Source organism: Microcaecilia unicolor, chromosome 6, assembly GCF_901765095.1.
Source record: "Microcaecilia unicolor chromosome 6, aMicUni1.1, whole genome shotgun sequence".
Taxonomy (NCBI): Eukaryota; Metazoa; Chordata; class Amphibia; order Gymnophiona; family Siphonopidae; genus Microcaecilia; species Microcaecilia unicolor.
The window spans coordinates 44,420,475-44,444,798 of NC_044036.1; the positions used below are offsets into that span (position 1 = coordinate 44,420,475).

General features: G+C 46.7%; 1 protein-coding gene across 1 annotated transcript in view; it reads right to left on the reverse strand.

Annotated features, from left to right (window-relative positions):
- Nucleotides 1-8,730: 8,730 nt before the first annotated feature.
- SLC35D1 (solute carrier family 35 member D1) overlaps nucleotides 8,731-24,324 on the reverse strand; it is an 82,681-nt gene continuing 67,087 nt past the window's right edge. Inside the window, exons 11-12 of the mRNA XM_030207194.1 lie at nucleotides 14,129-14,211; nucleotides 8,731-8,989 (exon numbers count right to left, since the gene is read on the reverse strand). Coding sequence (XP_030063054.1) covers nucleotides 8,881-8,989; nucleotides 14,129-14,211 — 192 coding nt within the window. The 3' untranslated portion in view covers nucleotides 8,731-8,880. The remainder of the gene's footprint in view (nucleotides 8,990-14,128; nucleotides 14,212-24,324) is intronic.

The window sequence follows — 24,324 nt, forward strand, 5'->3', positions numbered from 1 at the left end:
TTAATATTAAACTTTTATACAGAGTACATAGGAGCCAACTTCTCAAAATTATTGGGGGTGCTAAGTCCAATGGAAGTAATCCCCTCCCTGGACACATTCAAGGAATTTTCACAATATCGGGGGTGCTCAAGCACCCACAGAGCCGGCTCCAATAACAGAGTAGCTTAGTAGTTACAGCAGCAGGCTAAGAACCAGCAAAGTCAGGGCTCAGATCCCACTGATGTTCCTTGTGACCTCTGGTAACTCACTTCAGACTAGATTCTATAAATGGTACTGAAAAATCAGCACTGAGCACATAAACGACACCTGCTGAAAGTAGGTGCAAGGCACCGAATGAGTCTATTATCTAACAATGTGCGTAAATTCTAGGAACGTTCCTGGAATCCCTCCCCTCTCCCAAAATGCCCCCTTGAAACTACACGCTATAGGAGTTCCGTGCACAGCATTATAGAATACAATGTGCGCGCATCTCCCAATTAATCCCAATAATTGGTTAGGTAAACAAAGAGGTGCTGGGGGTCTTGCAGCAGCAGAAAAGACACAACAGAGAGCAGACATCAAAAGTCCAAACAAGTCCTTTATTCAAACAGACCCAACGTGGCTACGTTTCGCCAATTAGGCTACATCAGGGGTAGAGACACAAAACAGCTAACCAGGGGCAGAGAAGGCTTAGCCCAGGAAGCACAACTGGCCATCGAAGATGACTTCAGTATCAGTTTCCGCAGACATCGGGTCTGTTTGAATAAAGGACTTGTTTGGACTTTTGATGTCTGCTCTCTGGTGTGCCAATAATTGGTTGTCAGCATCCAATTATTGGCTCATCAATCAATGAAGTTGTGTGCACAACTTTAGTCGCCATATATAGAATCCTAGGCTTAATCTTTTACTGCCTCATGCAATTAGATTGTTGAGCTCTTTGGGGAATAGGGATATACCTCCTGTACCTGAAAAACCTACCTTAGCTACTACTGAAGAACTGAGCATGAAAACACATGACTCTATTATGTATTTTTCCAGGATGTTTTGCACAGTGGCATAACAAGGAGGGCTGCCACCCGGGGCGGTTCGCTGTTGCACCCCCCCCCCCCAGGTGCAGCACGATGACACCCCCCTCAGCGCATCAACACCCCCCCCCCCCGACCCAGTGCCTACCCTCCTCAGCTCCCTCCAACCAGCTGAGCACCCTACCTTTAAAGAAATTTTGGAAGCCGTGGAGAAGCGAGGCGCAGCGCCTTGCACCTGCAAGTAAAAGAAGCGAGGATCGTCATCTGGCCTTCCCTCACGCTGTCTGTCCTGCCCTTGCAGAAATAGGAAGTTGCATCAGCGGAGGGCGGGACAACAGCGTGAGGGAAGGCCTGATGATGATCCTCGCTTCTTTTACTTGCAGGCGCGAGGCGCTGCACCTCGCTTCTCCACAGCTTCTGAAATTTCTTTAAAGGTAAGGTGCTCAGCTGGTTGGAGGGAGCTGAGGAGGGTAGGCACTGGGTTGGGGGGGGTGTCATCGTGCTGCACCCAGGGGGGGGGAGCTGGCAGGGAGCACCCCCCCCCCCCCCCGAGTTGACACCCGGGGCGGACCGCCCCTCCCGCCCCCCCTTGCTACGTCACTGGTTTTGCACAGAATAGGTTTGGGTAAGTATTGGGGGGGTGGGAAAATAAAAGGCTTGAAAGATGCAAACGAGCCCCTCCAATTTACAAGGCTCAAAGTTTGCCTAAGGCGCCTAATACCCTTTCACTAGCCCTGAATGCACCGATGGAAAAATACTGCAGAACAAATTGCTTACATACAAGGCAGATGTGTTTCTAGCAAATACCACATGTCATGGAAACATCAGCAAAGAGAAGAAAAGCATAAATGAACTTATAAGTGTGTTACAGGAACAGATGCTTCCTGGCACGGCATTAGTTCAAGTTTCTGGAAAATTGTCTTGGCTTTTTTGTTTGTTTCTTTTCTTTAATAGTCAGCAGCATGAAATGAAACATTTAAATTAAAGCCATTTTGCTTTTTAATTCTGGGATTGTGCATTCTCAGAACGGTTAAAATAGCCCTTTGGATCCCACAGACCATGAGCTATTCTTGAATACAGCCCCAGTAGGGAACAGAGGGGTAACCATGAGTGCTTGACTCATGACAAACTCTAAAATCATGGAAATCAACAGCATTTTAAATTTGGACATTCTATAAAAGCATTATTTAACAGACTGATTAGCTAAAGGTGAGGTTCTACTTTATGAATAAATTCACTGTGAAGCAATCATTCACATTATAGCTTATGCAAACCTAGTTTAAATAAAAGGCCTATTCTTTAATACCCATACACATAAAAGGAGCCAGCCAAAGCCTTTCATACTAGTATTACACAAGGTATGTGTGCAAGATTTCAACACACTGGCAATAGTGCAAGACAGAATAGCTTGTGAACCGATCAAGTCTGAGAGAAGAGCTCAGTAGGGATGGGGACAGAAATATTGGGAAAGCAGGATAAAATATTTGTGTTCACACTGAAAGCAACTACATTAGTATATAGCCGTTTTTAAAAGGTACAATTAAAAATAAACCCATCCACAACATAGTAGATGGAGTTCAAGTATTTGATATAAAATTGGAATTAAAATGTGACTTGGTTAACATTTTGGATGGCCTAGAATCTACAACAAGCTGAGTCCTTTTACTAAGCTATGGTAAGCACTAGCACGTGCTTAGCACAGCATAAAAATGGCTTACTGCAGGATAAGTACATAAGTATTGCCACACTGGAACAGACCAAAGGTCTATCAAGCCCACCATCCTGTTTCCAACAGTGGCCAATCCAGGTCACAAATACCTGGCAAGATCCCGAAAAGTTCAATACATTCTATGCTGCTTATCCCAGAAATAAGCAGTGGATTTTCCCCAAGTCATTTTAATAATGCTCTATAGACTTTTCCGGCCAAATCTTTTTTAAACCCCGCTAAGCTAACTGCCTTTACCAAATTATCCAGCAATGAATTCCAGAGTTTAACTACACGTTGAGTGAAGAAACATTTTCTCCGATTCATATTAAATTTACTACTTTGTAGCTTCATCGCCTGCCCCTTAGTCCTACTATTTTTGGAAAGAGTAAACAAATGATTCACATCTACCCGTTCCACTCCACTCATTATTTTATAGACCTCTATCATATCTCCCCTGAGCCGTCTTTTCTCCTAGATGCTTCAGCTTTTCCTCATCCCCTTTATCATTTTCATCGCCCTTCTCTGTACCTTTTAGAATTCCACTATATCTTTTTTGAGATGTGGCGACCAAAATTGAACACAATATTCAAGGTGTGGTCACACCATGGACAGATACAAAGGCATTATAACGTCCTCACTTTTGTTTTCCATTCCTTTCCTAATAATACCTAACATTCTATTTGCTTTCTTAGCCGCCGCAGCACACAGTATCATCAACGCCGCCGCCGAGATGCACTCAGGTGTCCTGTGGTAAGTTCCAAACTGATGCATACTACCTGCTCGCTAAATAATATTTTTAAATTTTTGTTGGAGGGGCATGTCAGGGGGTGGAGAGTGGGTGTTTCTGTACTAATCTGTTAAGAGTAGCCAAATTACCACTTGCTGATTAACACAAGATTACTACGTGAGCCGCAAGATAGGTGATGTCGGTCAGTGCTCTTGCAGTAATTTTTAAAATAAAAAATGTAAATAGTCCAACAATTTTTTCTTTCGGCGGGGGTATATAGATGACATCTTTAATGTCAGCGCAATCTTGAAAGGAAGTTAACGGGGCACCATGACGGATTTGGACCTGGCCTGACACAGCTTTGCGCAACATGATTCATTTTGGTGGAGGTCCTACATAATGAATGAAAGAAGAGATAAAGAAAAGTCACGGATTTTATTATAGAATAAACTGAGATGTTTAAAGTGTTAAAAATATTTTAAAAGATAAACAATTAATGCGATAACTGTGAATCTTAATAGGAGCCGATGATGAATTCAACAAATCACTAGGTGGAATACCTAGTGTGAAACGAGTCATTTCAGAGGCCTCCCGCGCAGTTGAATATTCACACATACCTTAGCTAGCTGGTTTAAGGGTTCTTTTACTAAGCCACGGTAAAAAGTGGCCTGCAGTAGTCTGGACGTGCACCGGGCGAGTTTTTACCGCATCTGGGAAAAAATGCTTTTTTTTTTCAATGGGCCGAGAAAAGGGCCTGCAGTAAAACTGAAACCAGGGTGCGCCTATTTACGGTCTGAGTCCTTAATGCCACCCACTAATCTAGTGGTAAGGTGGGTGACTGGTCGGCGCGCGCGCGCCAATTGCCGATAAATGTCACGCAAGGTAGGAAATGTTTTTTAAAAAAAGTTTGTCCCGGCGGTATAGGCGTGCGCCAAATCCGAAATTACCACCAGAGGGGCATGCTAGCCTGGCAGTGGTCTCGTTTTGGCACTTTGGCACGCACTGTACGTGCATAGAGTCTACCACGCCTTTGTAAAAGGGCACCTAAAAGATTTAAGATACTAGTGCACTGGGTAATTTTTATTTATGGCTTTGCACTAGGTAAGTCTAAAGAAGTGTGAAGGTACCACACAGAGTGTGGAGGTGCACTTAATCCCTACGAAACAAGTAGAGGGAAAACAAAGAGGGGTGGGGAAGATAGGCTCTTTCCAAACAATGGAGAAGACGTATAATTTTAAGTAAAAAGTAATGTTTATTGCAACAAGTTGACTCAACAGAGCCATGTTTCGGCACCGTAGCGCCTTCTTCAGGAGTCTTCATAAGGTTTATCAGGTGCTTGGATAGTTAACACACTAAAAGACAATGTACAGAGGAATACACAATTCCTTCTCTTCAAAGAGAAGGAATATGTGTATGGTCAGGAGATACAACAGCAAAATCTCCTACTGATATTTTGCGGGTTGTTTGGGGGGGGGGGGGGGTAGTTTTATTTTCTCATGCTAATCAGGTATATGTAGATATAGTGGAATTAGAAAAGGTTCAAAGAAGGGGGACCAAAATGATAAAGGGGATGGACCTCTTCTCGTACAAGGAAAGGCTAAAGAGGTTAAGGCTCTACAGCTTGGAAGAGAGACGGATGAGGGGAGATATGATTTAGGTCTACAAAATCCTGAGTGGGGTTGAATGAGTAGAAGTAAATCAATTTTTCACTCGTTCCAAAAGTACAAGACTAGGGGACATTAAAGGAAGTTATATAGAAATAATTTTAAAACATATAGGAGGAAATATTTTTTCACTCAATGAATAGTTAAGCTCTAGAACTCTTTGCTGGAGGATGACAGCAGTTAGCATATCTGGGTTTAAAAAAGGTTTGGACAAATTCCTGGAGGTAAAGTCCATAGTCTGCTATTGAGACAGACATAGGAAGCAACTGCTTGCCCTGGGATTTGAAGTATGGAGCGTTGCCACAATTTGGGTTTCTGACAGGTACTTGTGACCTGGCTTGGCCACTGTTTGGAAAACAGGATACTGGGCTAGATGGACCATTGGTCTGACCCAGTATGTCTACTCTTATGTTCCATGTATTGCTATGTACCGTTTGAGCCTGGTTTTGTTGTTCAATTTGTAAGTTGTATTTCATTTTTTTTAATAAAAATTTAATATAATGGCTGTGCCCTAAGGGCAACATTAGTGAATGACCATTAATAGGAAAAATGGAAAACTGGCCCATTTTCCTGCTGTGGTAAAAATGCCCTTCGCACACAGGGAAACACCCGCGTTAAGGGTGTGCTAAAGGCCACTTTTTACCACAGTTTAGTAAAAGGACCCCCTAAGTAATAAATTCTAAATAATGGTTCCACACATTGAAGCTTAGACTGCCTATACATTTTTTTTTTTAATTAAAAACTTACCTAGGACTATTTTACCTCAAAATCACACAGACTGCGCATATCGTAAGGCCAGTGCAACTGGCCCCTAGGTTGGACTGGTAGTGATAACCGGCAGATATCTTCCTGACAATTTAAATACAATGGAACGCCAATTATCTGGACTAACCTAGGCAGAGGGCAGTCTGGATAATGGAAAATCCAGATAATTGGACAAACCTTTTAGAAAGGTTCGTGTTTCGAGGAGTGGGTTGGGAACCACTGGGATAAGGAACTAGTGAACAAAGACACAAACAGCCTGCTTAGAGAGAAAACAAGAGACAATTTAAAAAAATATATCACAATGAACAAGTACTTTTCAGGGGCTGATGCAAAAAGCTACCACAAGCTGAAGGGTGCATGAGGAACAGACACACATTACTAGGTACACAATGCAGAAAGGGGTTCAGCACAAAAGTGAACTCGCATGGGTGCACAGTGTATTAACATAAATGGTAATGAGGCCATTAGGTATTCCTCCACAATACACCAAAATAAACAGAGGATTTAACACACAAACAACCCGTGAAATTCACTGCCAGCTCCGAGGCAACGCAGAAGGGTTAGGCAAGAGGATTTCATGCCAGTTTCTTCTTTTCCGTGACAACTTTAAAAGACAGGACAGGAGGTTAACATTTTCTGTGCACGTGCTCAAAGAAAACGAACATACCAGCACACATTTGACAACAACCAGAGTGTTCTGCGCCTGAACATTAGACTCGCAAAATTTCTGGTTGATGTGCAGATGCACACAGAAAAGTCCCTCTCACCTTAGGCTTTCCCTCATTAGTGCCAAGTTCTGCAGGCTTTGAACATGCATCTCACGCATCACCGCAGAATATTTTCTCATTGATCTCGCAATGGAAGGTGAGCGCTTAGCCACGCATCCAACTCTATCGTGTGCCCTTCAGCATCAATCCCTCAGTCTGAAAAAAAAAGAGACTTACCATCTATACTAGACTATAATCAGAGATTTTTGGGCCCCCCAAAATTGGGGGCTCAGCTTATAGTCGAGTCAGAAGATATTTTAACACATACAGTGCTTTTTAATGCTGCCTGATTTTTTAAAAGCAGACCCGACCCCCACGCTTACCTCTACAGTAAGGCTTGGGCTCCAGATTTTTTTCTCCTTCCTCGGCGCAGCATCAAAGTCCTTGTCTTCCCCTGCACGGCCAGGCTCTGCAGATACTTGAGCAGCGCCATGCAGGAAGGTGGGGGAAGTCTTGTAGGACTTGAAACCATGAGACTTCCTCAACTTCCTGCAGAGGCCGGTCATGCAGGGTAAGAGAAGGAATTTGAGGCAGCGCTGCGGAAGGAGGGAAAAAAAAATCAGGAGCCCGAGCTCTGGGGTAGAGGTAAACAAGGCTGGGGGGGTGGGGTATGTTGTCTTCACAAACTGTTCCCCAATACTGTGCCTCCCGCCATATACTTAACAGTTTTCCCCCCCCTTTTTCAGAGGAAAACTGTTAATTCAGCTTATACTCGGATAGGCTTATTCGGTACTCTGTACAAAAATGAACATGTGGCAAAGAAACAGTCCTAGCTCCATTAAAATACACACACACACAAATGATTACATTAAAAGATATGCCGAAACATACCAGATCCAGTATCACACAGCACTAAATCCTGCTCTAACAGGGGTTGCACCCACTCCATGCACAATCTTCCTGAAAACCAGGGTGTAAATGGTTTAAAAGACAGCTTGCAACACTCATGATCCCACTGTTTGGCCAAACAGATCATAACATGAACAATATTTTAAAACATTCAGACATAAATTAAATGCCAACATGCATTTTACAGGGTAAAAATTAGACTTTTGCATATAAAAATCAGAGAAAATTAATGAAATATGACCTATGTTCATTACTGAACCAAATAGCAATCTTTTACAAAAAGTGATAAACATTTCTTCTGTAGCATGGGGCACAAAAGAGAATTTTCTCTGCAGCATCTCTCCATTCACATTTCATGACTCTTTGCTGAAGATGACAAGAAAATATTTCTATTTTTAGATTTTCTGTACAGGGAAAGTTATTAAAAAATTATGGGATCCTTTGACAAAAGGCACGCTGGTGTTTTCAGCACACGCTGATTAGCGTACGCTAAACACTAGAGACGCCCATAGGAATAGATGGGCGTCTCTAGCATTTAGCACACGCTTATTTTTCAGCATGTGCCAAAAACCGCTGACGCGCCTTTATAAAAGGACCCCTACGTTAGCTGCTTAAAAAAAATATGATAAATTTAACCATTACCGAAGAATCTTCTCTCCAAAATTCTAAGAAGTCTTTCATCGATACTATTGCTCTCAGATTGTAGAGGCTTTTCATAATGAACTCACAGGACAGCAAGGTTGTGTTAGAATGGTTTCTCTTAAATAAGCCTACGATCAACTACAGTGCATCCTTTTTATGGAAACAGCAGGACTAAAGTCATCATCATCTCTCTACTGATAGATGACATTATCTGCCTTTGATATCGCCTGTGGTGTCAAGGGAAGCACACGGGGGCTATTAAGGCTGTCGACACTAATGACAGGTCTATCCACAGACCAGTGTACTTCAGTACACACTGCAGGAAGAGGTCTTCACTTTACCTGTGCCACAGAAAGTTCATTTGGAAAAACATGCACCTGGATTTACTATTTCAGAGTCAAAGACTCAATGTTTCACATACATCTTTGTGGCATGAAACTTGTCACGCTGAGATGCAAACTCCCACTGCTAGGATCAGAAAAAGAAATCCAGCAGAAGAGAGGAAGTTAAAAATACATCTCTTGCAATCTGTTACAAAATCATTTTACATCATTGTCTACTCAATTGCTGCCTGTTACATTATCGCTTTCAAATTATTTTTTAAAAAACTACATATATATATATTTTTAAAGGCATCGGTTATCAGATTGTGCAAAGTCACAAGTTGCTCTTTCTAAAGTCACACTGAATTAACGTTACACCTCCAATGATCAGACTACAAAGAATGGCTGCTGCTGATCTTCAGCCACTGCAGTTATACAGAACTTTTTCCACCCATGTCCATCTTGTTGCTGGATTCCGGCTGCTTGTTCAGTTGCTCTTCTGTGAAAGTGATGTAGGAGTATACCAAGCTTCCAGCGATACTACAGAAACACATTTGATGAAGACAAAAAAAAAAAAGAAAAGAAAACAGATTATTTGGTCAGCTCAAGCAGTAAGTCCAGCAAAGATTTTTCTGTCTCAGTCAAGTTTCCAACTAAGGCATAAAGGAGTCCTCTACCCACGTTTCTACCCTCAGAGGTGATGCAGGAATATCGCAGTTTCAAATCCCAAGGGGCAGGCAAGTGCTGAAGACCTTCCAGGAGACTTGCCTGCTCCTTGTGACTGAAACTGAGATACTGGCATTCCACTCCCAATGTTAAGGCTTCGCTTGTGCACCTTACATGGTAAGAATTCCTCTAGACATCCAGTAATAGTTAATCTAAGTTATAATCTGAAATCTGATAAAAGCAGTTCGTCTAGAACAAGTAAACAAACACCAAGTTTCCAAGTTTATTAGAGATTTACTATCTCGCCCATCAAACAATGTTATCTGAGCAGTTTACAATCTAGCTAAAAGGATAGAATAGAAAGACTTCACAGGACAGAGTAGGGAAGGCAGGGGATTCAAACTACAAAGTTTAATAGGACAGTAAGGGGATTAATACAAAAGGAGGGGAGCTGTGCTGTCCAGACCAATCTTATAAGAACATAAGAATAGCCATACTGGGTCAGACCAATAATGGTCAATCTAGCCCAGTATCCTGCTTCCAACAGTGGCCAACCCATGTCACAAGTACCTGGCAGAAAGTCAAACAGTAACAACATTCCATGCTACCAATCCCAGGGCAAGCAGAGGCTTCTCCTATGTCCACTCAATAACAGACTGTGGACTTTCCCTCCAGGAACCTACAGAAATAGCCTAGTGGTTAGTACAGCAGACTTTGATCCCCACTGTAGCTCCTTGCGACTCTGGGCAAGTCACTCAACCCTCCATTGCCCCAAGTACAAAATAAGTACCTGTATATAATACATAAACTGCATTGGTTGTAACAACAGAAAGGTGGTATATCAAGTCCCATCCCCTTTTTTAAACCTAGGTACGTCTGATGAGATAAAGGTGTCTTTATCAAGTGTATGCATCGTTGAATAAAAATGTCCTAAGGTCAGCTTTGAATTGTTGGAGAAAGGAATGTAATTTAAGGTGCTGCGGAAGCATGTTCCAGTGCTCAGGGCATTGAAGTGAGAAAACTGAACTATGAGTACGATCGTGAATAATTTCCCTGAAAGAAGGTACAAGTAGGCATTTTTACTGCGATGATCTAAGAGATCTAGGTGGGCAACAGGTGGTTAAAAACGTGAAAGATATAAAGGATCGCCAGAGGATTTTGAATACCAGGAGTAGAGTTTTGCATGTGATATGGTGAGATTATGGTAACCAATGCACCAATGTTTTTTTTTTTTTGGGGGGGGGGGGGGGGGTTATGTGATCAATTTGATAGCGGTGTTCTTATCAGTGGCACTCTTTTGAGGTCCTTTACTCTTGAGTCTATTGTAAAGAGCACTACAATAGTCTAACTGGCTAATGACTAAGGAATGAACTAGGATATTCAATGATGGGAGAGGCAATAGGAACTTTATGGAGCGAATCAGTCCGAGATTTAAAAATTATCTTTTTACAACTGCCGTAATCAGACGTGTGAAGGTGAGGGAATTGTCAAGGATTACACCTAAGATTTTTGTAGTCGATTCCATTGGAATAGGAGTAGAGAAGAGAAGATTGGGTACAACAGATGCTTTATTTCACCAGTGAAGAGAACACATTTTGACTTGTTAGGATTCAGAACGAGTTCAGTCAGTTATTTGTGTTAATTTGTCTCAAGTCCCGCAAGAGCTTTCATAAACTTTCCATTGACAGCACAGTCAGTGCTCCATCATTGTTAGACTTCCTCGTAGTGTCCTTTGGTGTCTCACCTGTGCATGCAGCCGAGATGACCACAAATTCTGGACTCTCTAGCCACATTAAAGAAGCCCCTGATGACGCTGGACATAGTGGAGTACTCGGCTGCAGAGGAAAGACTGAAATATCATGTCTCTAGAAGGCAGCCATTCCTTCATGCTGCCCCACAGAAGGAACTATGACTCTGGCAAGGTTTGTGGTTCCAGTGATGAACTGGTCCATCTGAAAGGTCCAGGAACCACCCTCACTACTCCCTCCCTTTTAGTATGGGGCATCAATAAAAGGTAAAGAACAGAAAACAGCTCAGGATAGCCGTCCCTATTCAATTTTAATTTGAAGTCACATGCCCAAGATGCTATCAGGTCTAAACCTGATTTAACCACTAACGGAATTTCTTGAACGAGTCATGTAAAAAGGATGTTAATTGCGACATCATCCGTATAAACAAAGGAATGGAACCCTTGTGCCTACAATAGCCTTCCCTAAAGGTGTCATCATGACATTAAATAAAATGGGAGACAGAAGAGAACCCTGAGGTACACCACAGTCAGGAGTCCAGGGGGATGAGATAGAACCAGAATTTTACCTGCTAGGACCTAGCCATTAGGAAACCCTGGAACCAGTTAAGGACATCACCACAAATTCTGAAGTGACCTAGCAAATGTAATATGACATCGTCAACTACATCAAAAGCACTCAAAATATCAAACTAGAACCTTTCTCCATAAGCTAATTCCTTTCCTCAAATTTGCCACAAAACTGTTTCAGTACTGTAACATGGTCATGAATCCATGTAAAGGTTTAAATGTGAAAAGATATTCCGTGAATTGATGGCCAACTTTCTGTTACCTTAATCAATAAGGGGATGGAAGCAACTGGTCTGTAATTAGTGACATTGTTTAATAATGTGGATCTGATGAGCCGTGAAGGGGTCTAGAGTGTACAATATCTGAATATCATCTGCATATACGTATGCTGTAAAATCCAGAGATTGTGCAAGAGTTAGCAGGGGTGCAAGAAATATAAAAAAAAAAAAGAGAGAGAGAGAGAGTAGGGGCTAATATGGATCCTTGTGGGAATCTAGAGGCTGGTGAAAAGGGTTCTGATGAAGTATCATTGAACTAGACTGTGTAATAGTGGTTCAAGAGGTAAGATGTAAACCATGCAAGAACAGTGTCTTAAGTCCAAGATGGCGTAGTCCATCCAGTAAGACAGAATGATCAGCTAAGTCAAAAGCCACAAAGAACGAGAACCAATTTTGACTGATCAAGGTGGTAGTGTATGTAAGTAGTGATACATAGTAGAGTTCTGTTGGTGCTATGGTGTTGAACGACACCAGGTAGGTTTGGATGCAATGCATTTGTCTTGGTAAGAAAATCCTGAAGCTGGGAATAAAACAACTGATTCTGCAATTTTTGCTAAAAATGGGAGATTGGCAATGGACCGCTAATTATTACAGTTTATGGCTGATCTTTCAGTTTCAGTCTTATAAATAGCAAGTTTCCAGTTCTGTGGGACAAGTCTCTCCCGAGACGTTAGAGCCTCTCCTCCTCTCGCACCTTATCAGTCCCCAAATTTACCAGTTTCCTCCTCATACCAGGGCTGCCGAGAGCCTAGGCTAGGCCTGGGGCAAGGCCCCCCCGCTGCCCCGCCTACGCCCCCTGCCGCTCCCCCCGCCGCTCCCGCCCCCTGCCGCTCCCCCCGCCGCTGCAGTCCGCGGTCTCACCTGCCTGCCTCCACGGCTCCAGGCCCCCTTCATTCAAAGCGGCAGTCGCAGATCGTGTCTCTTCTGGCCATCCCTCCCTGTGTCCCGCCCTCGTCTGATGTAACTTCCGGTTTCCGCGAGGGCGGGCCACAGGGAGGGAAGACCAGAAGAGACGCAATCTGCAACTGCCGCTTTGAATGAAGGGGGCCTGGAGCCGTGGAGGTAGGCAGGTGAGACCGGGGACTGCAGCGCCGGCAGCCTGACCCCGGTGCTAGGCCCCCCCCCTTGGAAGCCCGGGCCCGGGGAATTTTGCCCCCCCCCCGCCCACCCCTTTCGGTGGCCCTGCCTTATACATGCTGTTCTCAATGATAAAACCTCCCTAAAGTTCATGTATCATGGGCCAGGAGATACTCACATGGTGTGCAATTCACCAGGTAAAAAGAAAAAAAAAGTTATTTCTTCTCTAGAACACTAAAATTTATGCCGACGGCGATACCCTAACAAAGTGCTGGATAATTAATAACTGTCCAATAGCAATGATAAATAAGTTACGCTACACTGGCTCTGTGATTACTTACATAATACTTTGAATACGGTAACTTTGGTTATGTGCATGCTCCAGATAAGTGCAAATGGAATTTTGGTCCGGAGCCCTTGCACTAAAGCGGAGTGCATTGTAGTTGGATTTAAGGCCCATGATTACAGGATTCTGTAAGATGTTCTGATGCATTGTCCCTGGCTATGTGTCATCACTGCAATGACTAGACTAAAAGTACATTGGGAGGGATAAAATGCAGACGATATTCCTAGGTAATTGTAAATGACGATTCATGGCACCAAAAAAGCCCTAAGGAGGAGGAAAATGGCTGTTTCCCCTCCCTCCACCACTTAAAAAAAAAAAAAAACCTTGTGACCCTGTAACTTTCTTTACATGCTAGTCCCCTATTGGCCTGCAGCTGCAGTACATATCTTGAGTCACAGGCACAAATTCATAGCGAGTTATCAGTTTTATAAAAACACTGTTTCACCAATGGCAACTTTGTTGTAAATTAATTATAAAACTCCGGGCACTTCATTTCTTTGTTCTATGTTAGATCTACTTTTCAGTTCACGGTGGGAGAACAGAAGGCATCTGCATATTGTAAATATAAAACATTACATTTTATAACATTTCCCTTTTTGTACATGCTAGTTCCTCATTTCACTCTGTTCTTCCATCTGAGTCAGAAGCCAATACTGGGATTCTGGAACCAGGAGCCTTCACTCACCACAACTCAGAAGCTTCCCTCTATTTTAATATTTGTTACTGAGGCCAAAAGCCATGCATCATGAGTCCTTAACAGAGGTTCCAGAAGAAGTCCATTTGGCTACTAGCTGTTGTCCTTAATACTACTACTACTACTATAAATTAATATCCAGGACACTCCCTCCTCTCCCCCAATATCTCTACTGCACACCCACATGGGGTAGGGAAAATATCATTTGAGAACTGAACCGGGGACCTTTTGCATGGAAATGCACAGCACTTGCCACAGAGCTATTGGGCTGGGGGTGGGGTTGAACCCGAGATGTACTTACCTAATATTTAATCCAAGGAAGTTTGCCCATGAGAAAATATAATCCCCGCCAAAAACCATTCCAATATATGTTATTAATATATTCTGAAAGGGGAAAACAAAGAACAAAAAAAAAATGATTGGTTTTGTACATATTTCCCTACAAACGTCATATGAACTTCTAGAGAAAAATATATCTTTACTACTATGTCAGAACTGAGTTCAGTATGAAACACCAGCTCTGTATGTGTATGAAAGATGACCTAAATATTTGCCTTTACTTACACATTTCACTTGTTCTGAAGATTATCTAGAGATCTCCTAGAGAAGTGGTTCTCAAACCTGACCTGGAGAACCACCAGCCAGCTGGGTTTTCAGGATAGCCTTAATGAATATGCATGCGAGATATTTGCATATAATAGAGGTAGTAGTCAAAAGAAATTTCTCTCATGTACATCTGTGGATAGCTTGAAAATCCAACTAGCTGGTTATCCCTCAGGATAGGTTTCAGAACCAGTGATCTTGAGAAGAAGGGAGATCTAGATACATTTATGCGTATTTCTGGATATTTCAACCAATTTCTTCTACAGTGTCCTTTCACAGCAGAGTCTGAGGAAGATGACAAAAGCAAAGTGCTCCCAAGACAATTCATCTTCCCTCCCTAGAGGCACTCCTAGTCCCTGAAGAGCTGGTGAAGGATCAGAGGGCTTCGACTCCAGGACTCCCCACAAGCTCTGCAACGGGTGCAAATGCCACCGAAAGTAGGGCATCCAGAATACATCCACAAAGAAATGGGAAAGTAACCGATTCTGGATGGAACATTTCAACTTACCCAATTTTTGAATCAATTAAGTTTAAATGCTATACTAAATATAGATGTTTTTCCATTAAAAGGACAGTGTCTTGTTTTACCAGGCTGTTTTCAATGTCAGTTGCATGAAGAGAACCTTCCGTTCCTATGATTGATAACCTATCACTCTTCTCTCAGAGAATCTCAGACATCCCAAGGGACAAAGGCTCCATCATTGGTCAGGCAGCAAGATCCAAGGTATGTATAAGTATCAGGCTCACACAACATACCAAGCCATTTCAGCAAGTCAAGGTGACTATGGATTCTAAATACCTATCAATATCTTAAAACATGTAATATACTAGTATAAAATGAGAAAAAGCCAAAGTTAGAACATCTAGAGCCCAGCTTGAAGGATAAGTACTGTTACTTTTGAAGCAATACTTACTGTGTCTGAATGTAACTTTGCCTTGAGTTACTACCAAAAAGGCCTGAGCTAAATCCTCTACATCTGAAGAAATAACATTTTAGCAGATCTACAAGTAGCTCATTTAAATTTTAATACTACAATAGAAAAGCCAAAAAGATTATAGCATCAGTCATCCATCTACTATAATTGGTTGGCTGTCTGAATGCTTAATCCTATCAATATATGACATTCCCCTGCTCTTATCCTGTGCTGCCAATATTCTTTAAAAAAAAGAACTTCACTTTGCATTGTTCTCTTACATAACACTCTAGGTTTGCTTAAATAGTATGAACATGGGTTGCAATGTGACAGATATTCCCTTGCTAGAGGCTGCATGACAAGGGCGGGCAGGAAACGGCAGTGCCGTTCTCAGGCTGTTAATTTGCATCTCCTTCCATGGCACCCCTGTGCCACAGCGTGCAATTTGGGAAATACTGTACTAGTTGACCTGGAGGGGCTGCAGCCACCAGGCCTAAGCATGTTGACCCTTGACTGGCCAAGTTCTCATTCATCATGGCCAGTCAAGGTCAACAAGGAATGGTGGCTGCAGTACAGTATTTCCCAAACTGTGCACTGCAGCACCCTGATGTGCTGCGCTGAACTCACGGGGTCCTGAGGAAGAAGATGCAGATTAACAGCCTGTACACACCACTGCCGTTTCCTGCCTTCCCCCGGCATGCCGCCTCTAGCAGTGGAAGCAGCTGTACCATGAGAGCTGATACCTCTAGGAACAGCGATTCCCAGGTCCCGCTGCTGCTGGAGGGTGAGAAGTACTGGAGGCTGCAAACGAAGCAGCTGGAGCTCTCCATCTGGGGAAGGCTTGAGCGGGGATGGAGCAGGATGTGAGAGGAGCTGAGGGCCCGGCAAAGGCTATAAGCTAGACACAGAGGAGGCGGCTTGGCTGTCACTGGAGCTGCAAGGGAAGTGAGATGCTCTGTTCCCAGACAAGGTAGGACTCCATGCTGCTTTGGAGGGGGGGGGGGGGGATGCAAAAGAAATGTATGGCCGGGGTGGGGGGGGGGGGGTGCGTGTGCTGTGAAACAAAAAAAAGTTACTAGTAACTCCAAGAGTGCATCTTGGAGAATGAGATCTTTGTGCCAGCAAATCTCAGCTTCCTGGGTATTGCTGCCCAAGGAGAGGTGAGGGACAAAATACTATTATTACCATTTATCATTTCTACAGTGCTGCTAGGTGCATGCAGTGCTGTTGATATCAGGGGTGTGTAGTGTGAGAATTTTTGTGTCATGACATTTCCAGATAAGTTTCTTTGGAGGTTTTTTTGGTATCTTTTTGTTACAGGAGCAACGTTGCTAAGAGTGCATGCACTTTGCAGTCTTCTGAAAGGAGGGCAAACTTTTTCCTAATAGTACACTATTTGGAAAGAGTGCTCCCTTTCAATGACATATGAAAAAACTACTACTACTACTTGACATTTCTAAAGTGCTACTAGGGTTACGCAGCGCTGTACAATTTAACATAGAAGGACAGTCCCTGCTCACAGGAGCTTACAATCTAAAGGACAAATGTACAGTCAGTCAAATAGGGGCAGGCTAGATCTGAAAGGTCTAAAGGTTAGGTGCCGAAAGCAACATTGAAGAGGTGGGCTTTGAGCAAGGATTTGAAGATGGGTAGGGAGGGGGCTTGGCGTAAGGGCTCAGGAAGTTTATTCCAAGCATAGGGTGAGGCGAGGCAGAATGAGCGGAGCCTGGAGCTGGCGGTGGTGGAGAAGGGTACTGAGAGGAGGGATTTGTCCTGAGAGTGGAGGTTACGAGCGGGAACGTAAGGGGAAATGAGGGTAGAGAGGTAATGAGGGGCTGCAGACTGAGTGCGTTTGTAGGTAAGAAGGAGAAGCTTGAACTGTATGCGGTATCTGATTGGAAGCCAGTGAAGTGACCTGAGAAGAGGGGTGATATGAGTATATCGGTTCAGGCGGAATATAAGACGTGCAGCAGAGTTCTGAACGGATTGAAGGGGGGATAGATGGCTAAGTGGGAGGCCAGTGAGGAGTAGGTTGCAGTAGTCAAGGCGAGAGGTAATGAGAGCATGGACGAGAGTATGGGTGGTGTGCTCAGAGAGGAAAGGGCGAATTTTGCTGATGTTAAAGAGAAAGAAGCGACAGAAAGAAGCGAAATTCCATGTTTGAAAATGACAAGCAACGACATTCATTGATGATATTTCCCATGTCATTTCAAACAAATGCACATCCCTAGTAGATACACACAAGAGATGGTCGCAACTCTGTGAAGCTTACAATTTGACCAAGACAGGCAAACAAGACAAATAAGAGAATTAGACTACTACTACTACTACTATTTAGCATTTCTATAGCGCTACAAGGCATACGCAGCGCTGCACAAACATAGAAGAAAGACAGTCCCCGCTCAAAGAGCTTACAATCTAATAGACAAAAAATAAATAAAGTAAGCAAATCAAATCAATTAATGTGAACGGGAAGGAAGAGAGGAGGGTAGGTGGAGGCGAGTGGTTACAAGTGGTTACGAGTCAAAAGCAATGTTAAAGAGGTGGGCTTTCAGTCTAGATTTAAAGGTGGCCAAGGATGGGGCAAGACGTAGGGGCTCAGGAAGTTTATTCCAGGCGTAGGGTGCAGCGAGACAGAAGGCGCGAAGTCTGGAGTTGGCAGTAGTGGAGAAGGGAACAGATAAGAAGGATTTATCCATGGAGCGGAGTGCACGGGAAGGGGTGTAGGGAAGGACGAGTGTGGAGAGATACTGGGGAGCAGCAGAGTGAATACATTTATAGGTTAGTAGAAGAAGTTTGAACAGGATGCGAAAACGGATAGGGAGCCAGTGAAGGGTCTTGAGGAGAGGGGTAGTATGAGTAAAGCGACCCTGGCAGAAGATGAGACGGGCAGCAGAGTTTTGAACCGACTGGAGAGGGGAGAGGTGACTATGTGGGAGGCCAGCAAGAAGCAGATTGCAGTAGTCTAAACGAGAGGTGACAAGGGTGTGGATGAGGGTTTTGGTAGAGTGCTTGGAAAGAAAGTTACAATTATTATGGGAATGGTCAACAACAACATGGGTAGGAATAGGAGAATAAGATGTTAAGATTTAAAAGCAGCCTCAATAATATTGGCTTTTAAGAATGAATTTGAATAGGGCCAGAAAGGGAGCATGACACACTAACTGAGGAAGTTTTTTCCAGGTGTGCAGAGCAGCAACATGGAAAAAGCAGAGTCTGGAGTTGGTGGTGGTGAAGGGCATAGATAAGAGACTTAATTGATGAGCGGAGTTCCTGTGGAATGGTATAGGGAGAGAAGCGAGGACAGGTAATGAATTTGCAGAATGAATGAAGTTTGAACCATAAGCAGATGTGGATCAGGAGCCAGGGAAATGACTTGAGAAGAGGAAGGATGTGAGAGTGTAGCAGCACTGGTGGAAGATAAGTCATGCAGGTGAGTTTTGAATAGATTAAAATGGGGAAAGAGTTTAGTGGGATAGACTATTGCAACCTGCTCCGCATGGGTAAGTGAGAGGTGATAACATTGTGGTTAAGGGTTTGAATTTGGTAGTGTTGAGGAAGGAAAGGGAAAGAAATGGGATTCAAACATGTGTGGGATAAACATAAAGGAATCCTGTTCAGAAGGAATGGATCCTCAGGAGCTTAGCCGAGATTGGGTGGCAGAGCTGGTGGTGGGAGGCGGGGCTGGTGGTTGGGAGGCGGGGATAGTGCTGGGCAGACTTATACGGTCTGTGCCAGAGCCGGAGGCGGGGCTGGTGGTTGGGAGGCGGGGCTGGTGGTGGGATGTGGGGCTGGTGGTTGGGAGGCGGGGATAGTGCTGGGCAGACTTATACGGTCTGTGCCAGAGCCAGTGGTGGGAGGCGGGGCTAGTGCTGGGCAGACTTATAAGGTCTGTGCCAGAGCTGGTGGTTGGGAGGCGGGGATAGTGCTGGGCAGACTTATACGGTCTGTGCACTGAAGAGGACAGGTACAAATCAAAGTAGGGTATACACAAAAAGTAGCACATATGAGTTTGTATTGTTGGGCAGACTGGAGAATTCCTTTATTAAATGAAAGCGGAAAATCAAATTTCAATACATTACACTGTGCAGTTATAAAGCCAGCCCCTCTATACTTTTATACAAAAATGCAAATTTTACACAAAAAACCGTCCCCCCCAACCCCCCCCCAAACATTCAACTCAACTTCAAGCGTACATGCTTCCACCAAACCCCAAAGGTCTTTACCCCCACCTCCACCCGTTCCCATCGGGCCACTTCCTGGACAGCTCGGACAACGTCCCAGGAGACCTGCTCAGCAGACCTGCACTCCTGGCCCAGGGACACCCCGCAGCGAGCCATCCATAGGCAGTATCTGATGATAACTGAGATTAGAAAGGCGGTACCTGGCTCTAGCCGCCCCGTCTCCCCCTGCCTCCCATACACCCAGTCCGCATAGGTGTAGGACGTGAAGCTGGGGATGGCCAGCAAGGCAGCCACTCTCCGGCAAACCGCTATGGAGAATGGACACTCCTTCAGGAAGTGGTCCATGGTCTCCAGCCGGCCAGCACACTCCCCCCTCGGGCAGTCTCGGTCCTGCTGGTTCCTACACCGAAGGTTTGCCCTAACATACAACCTGCCATGTAGGGACAGCCAAGCAATGTCCCTGTACTTGTGTGGGATGCGTTTGGATGAAATAAACCGCAGGCCCTGCCTCAGCACGGGCTCCGGAGCATCCCTAAGAGCCAGGGGAGAGGAGAAGCGTTGGGAGCGAACCCGCTCCACCCAGATCTCCCTCTGTCCTGCCCTAACTTCCTCCCATGTAATGTCCCACAGCCGAACCAGCTTTACCAAAGATTTATAGTAGCCTACCCCCTCCGGGAACCCTTTCCGCAACCGTCCCACCCTACCTCCCCCCAACCAAGGACCCCAAAATCCCTCCCACCACTGGACAACACTGTGTACCCATCCTGGGGCATTCAGACCCCCCGCCCGCCCCAGGTTAAACTGGATGAAGAGGGAGGAGAATAGCAAGACTGGGTTTACCATTCCCACCCCCCCTTCCTCCCGCGACCGGTAAGTGAAATTACGTCGAACTGGGTTCATCCTGTTCCCCCACAGGAGTTGAAAGAACACGCTGTAAATTGCCGTGAAACAGCGTTCCGGCAGGAGACAGATGTAGCTCAGGAACAGGAACATGGGGACCACCTGGCTCTTCAGCAACCGGACCCGGTCCTCCATGGGCATCCGCCACCCCTTCCAGCGGTCCACCTTCTCCCTCGCCTCCGCTATCCTTTGTTCCCAATTTTCCCGCCCGTAATCCCCTCCCCCAAAATACACTCCCAAAACCCTCATTTTCTCTATCCCATCCGGGAACCCTCCACCTAAATTAAACCGCCGTCCCTCTGGCCCCACCCACAAGCTGGTGCTCTTGCCCAGGTTTACCCGAGACCCCGAAGCCTGGGAGTATGCTGCAAGGGTCTCCTGCAGCCTCCTCCCCTCCCTGCGATCCGCCACCCAGACGGTGATATCGTCCGCATAGGCGATGACTCGCAACACATTCCCTTTGCCTACTTCCACTCCTCTGAGCCCGTCCTCCCCCCCCCCTTCCAGCCTCCTCACCAGGGGATCAATGGCGAAAGCGTACAGCAGGGGGCTCAACGGGCACCCCTGCCGCACCCCCGCCGAGATCCCCACCTCCGCCCCCCTCCATCCATTCACCAGGGGAAAGAATCGCGCCCCCGCATACAATAACTGAAGTTGCGCGATCCATTCCCCCGGGAATCCATAGTGGTCTAGGACCTTCCATAAAAAACCCCACTGCACTCGGTCGAAAGCCTTGTCCTGGTCCAAGGCCACGACCAGCCTGCCCTCTCCCACCCGACTACGTTCCAGGCCCTCCCTCACCCAGGCCACTGCCTCTAGCACCCCCCTTCCCGGGACCCCACACCCCTGCGGGGCTGCCAGCACTTCCCCGGAGATCTTCCTCATGCGGGCAAGGAGCATGTGAGCGAAGATCTTCCGGTCGGTGTTCAGAAGTGCAATCGGCCGCCAATTTGCCACATCCTGGGGGTCCTTGCCTTTGCTAAGAAGGACCAAAGCTGATGCCCCCATCGACTCAGGCAAGGATCCCCCTGTTCGTGCCGCCTCCCAGATTGCCAACAAGACTGGCGCCAACTGATCCCTAAACTGCTGGTAGAACTCTGCCGGGAGTCCGTCTGGCCCCGGCGCCGTCCTGCGCCGCAAGGCCCCAATGGCCTCCTGTACCTCCCGCAGCGTCCACGGCCGCAGCAAGGCCCGAAGATGAGGCCCCCCCTTACCCACCCCTGGGGTTTCCTCAATGTACCTCGCCATGGCCTCCTCCCCCAACCGTTGGTCCAAAAAGGCCCGCCCAAAGTGGGTCCCCACCACCTGCAAGATACCTTCCCTAGACTGCTGGAGCGTCCCCCCCTCATCCCTTAACCCCTCTACCACCCTCCTCTCCCTTCTTTCCTTACAGCAGTCATAAGGGTTCGGGCTGAGCAGCTTCCCGAAGTCCCGCTCATAGACGAGGGAAGAGTACCGATTGTATTGTACCCGTTCCACCTCCTGCTGCAAGGCCTCAATGTCCTCCCTCTTCCCTCCCCTGGAAATCAAATTGTCCCTTCGCTTCCTCAGAGCAGTTCCTAGCCGGGTGACCTCCCTCCCCTGCCTCCTCGCCTGACGGAGAAAGAACCCCCTGGTGCGGTGTTTCAAAACTTCCCACCAGTCCCCTAGGGAAGGGAAGACACCCTGAATGGATACCTGGTCTGCCAGAAACTCCAGATACTCCTGGTACAACACCCCCTCCCTCAACCATTTCTGATTTAAACGCCACAATCCTTTCCCCAATCCGTGAATCCCCCCTCCCCCCAGCTCGACCAGCACCATCTTGTGGTCTGAGAAATCAACCTCTACCACCCTTGGTGCCTTCCCACACGCCCCTCCCCGAACTAAAAACCGGTCGATTCTACTTCTACAAGTGCCCCGGGCAAAAGTGAAACCCTGCGTCCCACCACCAAACTCTATGTGCGCGTCCACCAATCCCGCTCCCTTCATGATCCCTGCTAGCCGTACCCCATCGTAACCTACTTGCGCCGCCCTCCTCCCCCTATCCTCCTTCCTCAGGACTGTGTTAAAATCCCCCCCCCAAACTAGCTGCCGTGAGGTGTAAAGGTACGGCCGAATTTTCCCAAACAGTGCTGCCCTTCCCCGTTTGCTTTGCGGCCCGTAGATGTTAATCACCCGCAAAGCCACCCCCCGCAATCTCACATCTAACACCAGACACCTCCCAATTCCCAGCTCCACCACCCTCTGGATCTCTACTTTAAATGTTTTGAAGAGGATGCCTATCCCCCCATACCGTTCCCCTGCCAGACCCCAAATAGAGGGCCCCCATCTCCAGGCCTGCTTTGCCCGCCGAACCTCCTCCAGCGTTCGCAGCCTGGTCTCCTGCAGAAGAAAACAGTCCACCGCCACGGCAGAGAGGCCATCGAACGCCAAGCATCTCGCCCTCTGGGAGGCGACACTAGCCACATTAAGTGTGGCGAATGTTAACAGCAGTCCAGCCATCATTGTGCCGTTCCATACCCCCCGCCCTCCTGGCTACCTTCCCTCTGCTCCATACTACCTCCAGGGATCCCTTCCCCTTCACCCTCCCCTTCCTCGTCCGCCCAGTCCCGGACCCCTAGCTCAAAAAGCCCCCCCCCTTTCCTTACTTTCTTCCTCCCCTTCTTCCTCTTTTCTTCGCCCACCTCCCTCCCTTCTTGGGAGTCGTCCACTGACCCTCCCCCCCCTGCCTCCTCTCCCGCCCCTTCTGCCCCTTCTTCGACCCCCTCCATCAATCCTGCCTCCAGCCCATCCTCCCTCTCCTCTCTTGCCTTCATCCCTGCCTCCTGTCCTACCCTCCTTTTCTCCCCCACCCTCCCTTCAGCCCCCCCCAATCTGCCCCCCACCTCCCCGACCTCCTCCACTACCATTTCCTCCTCTTCGTCCCTCAAAACCTTCTCCCTCTTCTTCTTCTTCCTTTTACCCGCTGTTCCCTTTCCAGCGTCTGCCATGCTTTCCAATCCACCCTGCCGGCTCATCCCATCCTCTCCTTCCTCTCCTGCCAGTTCGTCACCCCCTTCCTCATCTTCCAATCCCCTAAATCTGTTCTCTACTTCTATCCCCATTCCTGCCTCCCCTCCCCCTTCCTCCCGTACCCCCTTCACCTTCCGTTGTTTTTTTGACACCCGCGTCCAACCCTCATCTGCCCCGTCCTGCCGCTTCCGCCCTTCCCCCAACCCTTCCCCACCTCCCACTCCCTGTCCCTCCGCAGCTCCTTTCCCCCCCACCCCGGGAACCTGATCTCGCCCTACATTCACTCCCCCCCTCTCCCTCTGAACTGGACCGCCCCCTCCCATGTCCTCCTCTCCCCCGTTATGGGAGGCCCAAGGGCAAGCTCTGAATGCATGCCCCAGACCCCCACACAAATTACACCGGATAGATGCACAAGACTCCGTAGGATGCTCCTTAGACCCGCACTTCCCACACTGCCGTACTGGGCACGACATACTAAAATGTCTGAATGACCCGCACTTGTGACATTGCCGCGGCTGCCCCTTGTAAAAGCAGAGGATCCGATCCCTGCCAATGAACGCCGCGGAGGGAATGTGCTGGGTCACGTGTCCTGCCTGCTTCAGCCTAACCTGCGCACACCATCCTCCCGCCCACACCCTACTGGGGTCAGGGAGTTTGGACAAGGGGGTACGCAATTCTGCGTACCGCTGTAGCCAGAAGGCCAGGTCCGCCCCTGAAATGGATTCATTTCGGACCAGCAGGGTTACCTGCACCAGGTCAGGTCTGCTGATCGGTACGGCCCTAAAGTTTCTCCAATCCCCTTTCCCCCTTACCCCCTCGTATTTCCCCAGAAGACCTCCATGCCTCGCTGGGTCAGAAAACTAACATCATACTCTGGGATATTCACCGGGTGGATACAGGCA